Source organism: Dysidea avara, chromosome 2 (assembly GCF_963678975.1).
Source record: "Dysidea avara chromosome 2, odDysAvar1.4, whole genome shotgun sequence".
NCBI classification, from domain to species: Eukaryota; Metazoa; Porifera; class Demospongiae; order Dictyoceratida; family Dysideidae; genus Dysidea; species Dysidea avara.
This window is the reverse complement of record NC_089273.1, coordinates 31,646,683-31,656,091: the sequence shown is the minus strand read 5'-3', so window position 1 is coordinate 31,656,091 and position 9,409 is coordinate 31,646,683. Positions and strand designations below refer to the sequence as shown.

The window sequence follows — 9,409 nt, the reverse complement described above, 5'->3', positions numbered from 1 at the left end:
AGTTCAGCTACAAACAGTTAATCTTATAGACAATTTAGCTACAAGCAAATCACCCTGTAGAGAGTTCAGCTACAAATATGTCGCTATAGAGATTCAGAACATTATAAGTCACACAGAAGAGAGTTCAACTACAACAAGTCACTCTGTAGAGAATTCAGCTTCAAACAAGTCACTGTGTAGAGAGTTCAGCTACAAAAAAGCTACCCAGTAGAGAGTTCATCTAGATCAGCTACAAACAAGTTACTTTTTACAATGTTCAGCTACAAGTAGGTCAATTTGTAGAGAGTTCAGCTACACACTCTGTAGTACAAACAAGTCACTGTGTAGCTGGAGAGTTCAGCAACTAATCAAAAAACCATCCTGTAAAGAGTTCAGCTATACAAACAAGTTATAACTCTATAGAAAGATCAGTTAGAAACAAATCATCCAGTAGAGAGATCAGCTAGAAGACATCACCTTGTAGAGAGTTCAGTTACAAAGAAACCATCATGTAGAGAGTTCAGCTGCAAACAAATCACCCTGTAGAGAGTTCAGCTAGAAACAAGTCACCCTGCAGAGAGATCAGCTAGAAACAAGTCATCCTGTAGAGAGACCAGCTAGAAGAAGTCACTTTGTATGTAGAGAGTTCAGTTACTAAAAACCACCCCACAGATTTAGTTCAGCTACAAACAAGTCACCCTGTAGAGAGATCAGCTAGAAGAAGTTACCTTGTAGAGAGTTCAGCTACAAAGAAACCATTATGTAGAGAGTTCAGTTGCAAACAAATCACCTTGTAGAGGGTTCAGCTATGAACAGACCACCCTGTAGATATATCAGCTAGAAGAAGTCACCCTATAGAGAGATTAGCTAGAAGAAGTGACCTTGTAGAGAATTCAGCTATAATGAAGAAAACACCATGTAGAGAGTTCAGCTGCAAACAAATCACCCTGTAGAGAATTCAGCTACAAACAAATCACTCTGTAGAGAATTCAGCTACAAACAGTCACCCTGTAGAAAGATCAGCTAGAAGAAATTACCTTGTAGAGAGTTCAGCTATAAAGAAACCATCATGTAGAAAGTTCAGCTACAAACAAGTCACCCTGTAGAGATATCAGCTAGAGAAGTTACTTTGTAGAGAGTTCAGCTACAAAGAAACTACCATGTAGAGAGTTCAGCTGCAACCAAATCACCCTGTAGAGAGTTCAACTAGAAGAAGTCACCTTGTAGAGAGTTCAGCTACAAAGAAACCACCATGTAGAGAATTCAGCTGCAACCAAATCACTCTGTAGAGAGATCAGCTACAAACAAGTCACCCTGTAGAGATATCACCTAGATACAAGTTACCCTGTATAGATCAGCTACAAACAAATCACCCTGTAGAATATGTGTTGGCAACAAATCACCATGTAGAGAGTTCAGTTAGAAACAAGTCACTCTGAAAAGAGTTCAGCTACAAACAATGAGAGTTTCAGCTACAGTTCAGTTATGTATAAGAAATCACCTTATTACCTACAGTATGTGATTATCATTAATTTTGTTGTTAAATATACAAATAGACAAAAAGCTGTACACAAAATTTCTTCCTTTGTTCCACAATTCCTGTAGAAAAGAAAAAAACATGTTAAAAAGAAGCACCAAAGCCAGTTTATGACTGGCTTTGTGGCTTGCAATACAAAAAGAAGTGATATCTAAACCAAAACAGCCAAGCTGTAAAAAAAGAGTGTGTCCCCCAAAAAGGTCAGGGTGAAAAAAGATGTGAAATCCAAGGTGGCGGCCAAGAAATGGCTGTGATGGTAGGATAATGGCAAAAATTTTATTTACGACAATTCAGGTGAATTGAGGAGGAGTCGGCACCAAATTCACCTGAATTGTCGTAATTAAAATTTTTGCCGTTAACCTACCATCACAGCCATTTCTTGGCTGCCACCTTGGATTTCACATCTTTTTTCACCCTGGACTTTTTGGGGGCCGCACTCTTTTTTTACAGCTTTGCTGTTTTGGTTTAGATTAATTCTGGCTTCATGGTAGTTTTAGTTATATCACTTGTTATTGTAATTCATTCAGTACTCCATTATTACAGTGTTTGTGTGTTTCATATAGTGAGCTCACCAGAGTTTTTAGAACAACCTTCAACTCAAAGTGTTAAACTCACACAATGTGCCAAAATGGCATGTTCTGCTACTGGGTATAATGTGAAGTACCAGTGGACAATTGGATCAGGATCATTTCCTAGTAAAGTGACTGGTATAAACAGCAATACCCTGGTGATCCCAGATGTGAGGTCATCTGATGATAACACCTACACTTGTACTATTAGTAATGATGGAGGTAGTGTCACATCAAATCCAGCTAAATTAACAGTTACTGGTATGACTATTAAGTGTTACATGTTAACTATGTGATGAACACTTTGGTATTCAGGTCTACCAGAGGTGACTGTGTATCCATCCAATCAAAATGTAGAGGTCACACAACCTTTCAAGTTCACAACCACAGTGAGTGGTGTAGGGAAGGAGAACTTCATTTACCAGTGGAGACACAATGGAGAAGATATTAATGGAGAGACTAGTAATACTCTCACTATTGATAGTGTGACAAAGGATGATGGTGGAACCTATCAGTGTGTGGTTAAGAATGAGTATGGATATTGTGTTACATCTAATATTTCTAAATTAAGTAAGTTTTGATGTGTAGTTGAAATCCAATTATACATTTTCGTGATAGAAACAAAACCTAAGATCACTACTCATCCAAGTAGTGAAGTGGTTACCATATCAAGTGCCACTGATCATTTGTCACTAACTTGTGAAGCAATAGAAGCTACATCATATTATTGGGAGAGGCAGGATGGTAGTATTCCATCTGGTGCTACTGGAGTTAACACTAAAACTCTCACTATTGTTAACCTATCACCAGAAGATGCTGGTAACTACCGATGTGTAGTGAGTAATGACAGTGATGTGGGTTTCTCTTATTATGCTGAAATTACTATAATAGGTTAGTCACTATTATTTATTATACAATGACGTACTGTTTAAACAATGAATTTGTTAGTGGCACACACGCCATGCCATGTCTACTTGGTATTGAGGTAGTACTCACTGTGATGATATTTGCCAAGTACAGCTGTAATTATAAAAACTTTTACTATTACTCAATGCTAATAGATATGTGCTTGAAAAGAAAAAGTCAACAAACAAAATGGCTACACAGTCACCAATGTAGACTGAGTTCCACATAAGAACATATTGAGCTAATAATTCACATGCATTTCAATATTTTAGTGATTTAGGTGTATGCTATATATGCAAACATTTAGCCATCCACAATGCAGTAGTGAATGTTTAATTATTGGTTGTTTGTGGTAGCAGAAAAGTATCCTATGTTTTGTACCATTAAAGACATGTCTTCAGTGCCATTAGTATGAATCTAATCTTGAATTTTGTCAAAAGTTAAATGCTATTAACTTTCTGCTCTACTTAAGGACATGTTTTTGGTGCCCTTTAGTGCAAGGTTAATCTTGGAACTGTGTCATAAGTTAAGCACCTTTAACTTTCCAGTGGGTTCATAATGTGACTAAATAGGCTACATCATCCCATGCTACATCTTGTGATCCGGTTAATAGCTACATCGTGTATACTGTACAACTGCATATCATATTTAATTTTAGAATCAATACTATCCACCACCCCACCCCTGTACTTCTTGTGTCTTCTTTTCAAGAGATCACCAAGGTGTTATATTCCTGGTAAATAGCTATACGTAGCAGAACACAATGCTTAGGTGGAACGACAGCTCACAGGGCTTGAAATAACGTTTGACAATCAGCCAATTTCCGGTCAATATTGTGCAATGACTGGTTAATTTTATTGTTGTCCGGACATTGTGGCTGCCGGGATAATAAGCCATTTCATTTTTGGGCCTAAGATATGCAATCGGACTAATTACTAATGATGTAAGCGCTGGAGTACATTCTTCTGAGAAAATACTCCAAGTCTCAATAGGCTCAATACATTTTTGACCTTTTTAAAAATTCTGTGGTTGTGTAACCATACCGTATATTCCAATAAACAGTGTACTGTTAAATAGACCAAAGCCTGCCCTAAACACTGGTGGTGGTCTGGGATTAATCTACGATAAAGTTAATTGGTTTTTTAGGCTAATAATGCTAGTGATATTGTTAAAAACCGTGATTAGTAAGTTTACTACTACCTAAAGTGTTAAAAAAGAAGAGTCCTTACCAGTTTATTGTATTGTTAAACCTATCTCTTTGCACCAATCATGCATATCAGTAGCGCATTTTGACCACAAAACCATGTCAGCATTATCGCTTCACTATTCAGGATTGCCTTGACAGATTAACACCACCAGCGTGTAGAGCAGGCTTTGGTCTATTTACTAGTATACTGTTTATTAGGATATATGGTATGGTTACACAACCACAGAATTTTTAAAAAAGGGCCAGGAGCCTATTGAGGTTGTGGTATTTTGGTTGACACGTTGTTTAAACCACACTCCAGATTGAATGTCCGATCTAACTTCTTTACTCAACGAGTTATCAACCATTGGAACAATCTACCTAAGGAAATAGTTTCCACAAACACTGTTGCATCCTTCAAGGAAATGTTTGACAAGTACTGGAACAGTATAGGCCATGGATTAGGGATGAGTCTATTTTGCTTTTTTTCTCACCTATTTTTCTTTCCAGCAATTCTTTTTTTACCTACCTATTTTGCTCAATATTTTGCTTGTCAACAATCTATTTTGCTCCATAGTTGGTGTACAATGTAATAATAATAATTACATGTAATAATCAATAAGCACTGTTTACATACACTATGGTGTTTAGATATTAGTGATTGTATCTTAGCATGATTGATGCCTCCATATAATCCTTTAGTGAATTTCCTTGTAGGTCACCAAATCCTGAATTCAATAGTGAGAACACCCTTTCTGCAGCAGCCGAGGAGGGCTGTATGGTCAAGACCTTCTTTACAGCATTTGACCATAAAGGCAAATCAGTTGCATTGAGCTTCCACCATTCCAGAGCAGCAAGTTCATCACTAATACCATCCGCCTTAGCTACATAAGAAGGAAGTTCAGCCTTCAAATTTTCAAGCTCGTCATCCTTAAAGAAGGGAACAACCTGCAATGCATTTACATGAGAAACATCTGGCTTAAGCATTACTATCTTGTGCGGATTGAAAACTCTCACAGCCTTAAAAACTAAAATTTGCTCCTTTAAGGAAGAATCTAGCAGTTCTTGAAAGTAATCTAGAGCTGGTTGCATACAGCTTCGAGCATAGCTGCGATGCCTCTGCTGTGCAGTTGATTGAGTAGTGATACTGCGAATAACAGCTTCAGTGTTTGGAGTATGAGCTGCCCTGACTGCTGCAACAACAGTCTGTACTATTTCATAAGCTGTGAAACTCAGTGGCCCATCTCCTTCAAGGTTATATGTAGCCTTAACAAACACCTCCCCCCAATCAATAACAGCAGCAAGCTCAAGCTTTAAGTGTTCAAGCTTTTCACGGTCAGTTAAAATAGCTAGTAACTTTGGACGAGATGCAGGGCCTAAGTCTGTATTTTCACTTAGGAATGGTTCGATATCACCAAACTGGAGCATTATTTGCTTAAAAATTTCCCATTTGCTCCACCACCTGGTAGCACTATACGATGCCATTGCCTTTCCTGTTTGTTGTTTCCATAGAAATTTGGCTTTAATGCTATGTGAAAAAAGTGCTAGCCAATTACCAATAAACTCAGTCAGGGTTGGTACTTTGAAGTGCTCTCCAACACGATCAAAAGCATGGCTGAAGCATCCAATATCTATTACATTAGGGTAAACAATCTTCAATGTCCTCATTGCTACACTGTTAACAGATGCTCTATCTCGCATAGCAGCAATAAGATGGCTGGAAGAAATGCTGTAGAACACTGAAAGCACTTGTACCAATTCGTGTGCAATTTCTTCCCCAGTGAGAGATTTTGAAAGCAGTTGGATGGCTAGAAGCTGCTGTTGAATTTCAAAAGAATCATTTACAAAGCGCACTAAGACTGCTAATGCCTCTCCACTATGAGAGGTACCATCAAAAATGACACTCAAGAACTGACCCTGGAGTGATTGCTTAATACGTGCCTTTTCTTCTTCTAAAATAAAAGGAATAAGGTCAAACATAAATCTGCGATCTGTAAGGCGATAGCCTGTCTCCTCAAAAAGACTACGAAACTGGTCAACCTTACTTAGTGGTACACCCGCTTGAAGAAATGTTTTGACCACTTTGACTCGGAAAACCTGCTGTTGTTCCGGAAGAGTCTCACCTCGCCCATGAGCTTCTGCATTATACCTTTGCAGAGATTGTGCAATGTCTGAGTCTTTAACATTCCTTTGTTGCAGCTTTTTCTTTCCATTAGCATGTTTAGTAGATTTTAAGTGATACTCAATACTGCTCTTTTTGAGGGGTAACTCTTCCCGGCATCCTTGGCAAAAAAGCTTTCCAGTAGCTACAGTAAAGGGTTCCTTGGAATATTCGGTTACTCTTTGCTGGGGCTTGATCGTTTTTGGGTTGCTCTGCGAATTCGAATGTAATGCTCTCTTCCTGCCAGCTGGTGGATTTTTGGCAATTTTTCTCTTACGAGAGAAGTCAGATGCACTTGGTGCCTTTAGCACACTAAGCAAGGACACTCCACTAGACGTTGGCGTCGTTGAGTTGCTGGCACTTCCGGTAGAACGAGTCCTCGAAGTTGTACTAGTCGAAGTTGTTGTAACATCTGACTCGCGAGACGATTCACGGTCATCATCATTACTAACAATGCTAAGACTGTCATCTACTTCACTAACATCGCTTTCAGCACTTGAACTGTAGTCAATGCGTTCTATCACATCCATTGTAGACACTATTTCACACGTGATTATTCGCTAACATGTATTGTGGGTTCGCCTTCGGGTCAAAGTTCAGCTAGAGCCATACTCATTTAACGTACGAGTGTTAAACGTAGCTATGGTAAGTTGTTACTTGTGTTAGTTATGCAGTTACATTCACACTGTCTGAAACAGATCTGAGATTAACAAATTTTGCTTATTTTGCGCCTATTTTGCTCGATTTTGCTCCTATTTTGCTCGATTTTGCTCCTATTTTGCCAGCATTTTGCTTGTTGCTCTTGTATTCCTATTATTCCAATAATTTTGCTGGCGAAATCGACGCATCCCTACCATGGATATGAACAAAGGCTTACAGCCTAATAACATCTTATTGTACTCTTGTACATGTATCCATTATGCTAATGATAATAATAACATAATATACTCCAGCAGTCAATTAAGAAACCCTACAAAGTTAATGAAACAAAAATGAAAAGGCCTATTCAGACAGAATGTTACACTACTGCTGGAGAGCAGCCTTACAAAGGAAGTAGTATTTAATTAAGCTGTTTGTTTATGGTTTGTGGCCACAAGCATTACTTCAAGCCAAAACAGTGATGTTTGAACACCAGCCTACTTGTACTTGTCAGCCATATATAAATGTGCAAAATGTAATTAAACCAGTGTTACCTTTGACTTGTGGGATGTATGAAGTGATAAAATACTGTTGTACTGGACTAGAAACAGTGTGTTACATTAATTTATGACATGGTTACATTACTTTTGGCATGACTACATCTTTAGTACTGAAAGCTTAACACTGGGTACCAGTACATTTTTATGTTTTGACAGGACAAAATCTGTGTTGTACTGGAAGTTTGACAGTACACTCAAAAAATTACCGGGAGCCCTGAGCTCACTACTGGTGAACTATCTTTCTGTTCCCCTCTATATTGGTCTATTTGTTGCATAAATGAAACATAGATTCCCAAAATAGCTCGTCTTGCACCTAAGCGGTGAGTAGGCAGTTTACCCCTCGTCTGATTTAATAGGCCCCTTGCAGCTGGAACTTGCTTTACACTTACCAAACCCACACCCAATCATTTGGCTGGGTGCTTGCTTCTTCCAGAATCTACTCTCATATGTGGCAAGATATGGGACAAGAAACTATTATCATTTTGGTGTAACACTTGCTACAACTGCTACATTGCTACATTCCATTACTATGTTTGAACAAATTTACATGTAACACTTGCTACAACTATTACATTACTGTTGTTACTGTATGTACACTTTTACAGTATAGTAGTACTGTTTAAGTAGGAATCCCCCGAAATGACGTGCGCCACCACAAATATCGCCTTCTTAGAAACTTCTTACGCGACAAAAATCACCTTTACGGAATAATATTAGTCCATCTAGCATCAAATGTAGCATTAAAAACAAGAAAACACTCACTGGCGACCAGATATAGATTTTTTTTTAAATTATCAAAACTCGAAATTTCGTCTCACTGCCTCACTCACTCACTCACTGACCACAGTCGCAAGCCTAGAGCCCAAACGAAGCAGCACACAGTCACCATTAATTTTTACGCCACAACAACAATATCACCAGTGGGATGTGCCTTTTGGGGTTCCGACGAGTGTACGCCCTGTGCGCCTTGACTTTTCTTTTATCTTCAGTCAGGCTGCTTGTCTTCTTCTTCATCCAAAGAAACCATATTGAGGTGTTAATTTTCCATATCAACACTTTCTTTAAGCAGCATAATAGACGCCACACTAAATTATTTAAGGCACTTAGACTACACAGCTACTGTACGGAGGTACCGGTACTCCACGATAGGTCACAACACCACCCCCATTCTTTATTCTACATATTATCGATCTATCAATCGAGACCACCGGCAATGACCACACCCCTTTTACGCTAGCTGTATTTTTGACCACACACCTTCAAGTTGGTAGGCATTCGAGCTCGGATTCGAGATTCTCTTATCTAATACTATATGAATCGATCGAAACCACAATGACCACATCCTTTTTTGGGCAAGCACACATCTTTGCAGGCTGACTCGAGATACTCTAATACAGCAGTCACCCTAATAGAACAGTCACATGTTTATAGCTAGCTGTATGCTTTATCAAAAAATTAAACAAACTAATATATTAAAAATTATAAATTTAAAAATGAAGTAGGAATCCAAGCGATAAAAAGTAGTGAAAAAAGATATGAAAATGGTAGCTATTACAGTATAGCTCAGTGGGAAACCCTACTTTGGCATTGAACACAAAATAATTGTTATACCATGCCAAAGTAGGGATTTCCCACTGAGCTATACTGTAATAGCTACTATTTTCATATCTTTTTCACTACTTTTTATCGCTTGGATTCCTACTTCATTTTTAAATTTATAATTTTTAATATACTAGTTATAAGTACGTATGCATAGAACTCCAGTTTGCTACTACAGAATATTACACTGTTTGTGTGTTTCATATAGTGAGCTCACCAAAGTTTTTAGAACAACCCTCAGCTCAAAATGTTGAACTCACACGGTGTGGCAAA

General features: G+C 38.2%; 1 protein-coding gene across 1 annotated transcript; it reads left to right on the top strand.

Annotated features, from left to right (window-relative positions):
• Positions 1 to 2,144: 2,144 nt before the first annotated feature.
• LOC136248000 (protein CEPU-1-like) lies at positions 2,145 to 2,981 on the top strand. The gene is made up of 3 exons (XM_066039817.1): positions 2,145 to 2,346; positions 2,401 to 2,655; positions 2,704 to 2,981. The coding sequence occupies exons 1-3, from the start codon at positions 2,145 to 2,147 to the stop codon at positions 2,979 to 2,981; spliced, it is 735 nt and encodes a 244-aa protein (XP_065895889.1).
• Positions 2,982 to 9,409: the final 6,428 nt, after the last annotated feature.

Bases quoted from the DNA above. Each gene is read 5' to 3' on its own strand.
- LOC136248000 (XM_066039817.1), top strand. From the start codon at position 2,145: ATGGCATGTTCTGCTACTGGGTATAATGTGAAGTACCAGTGGACAATT. The intron at 2,347-2,400 runs GTATGACTATTA...TTTGGTATTCAG, and splicing joins AGCTAAATTAACAGTTACTG to GTCTACCAGAGGTGACTGTG. The intron at 2,656-2,703 runs GTAAGTTTTGAT...TTTTCGTGATAG, and splicing joins ATCTAATATTTCTAAATTAA to AAACAAAACCTAAGATCACT.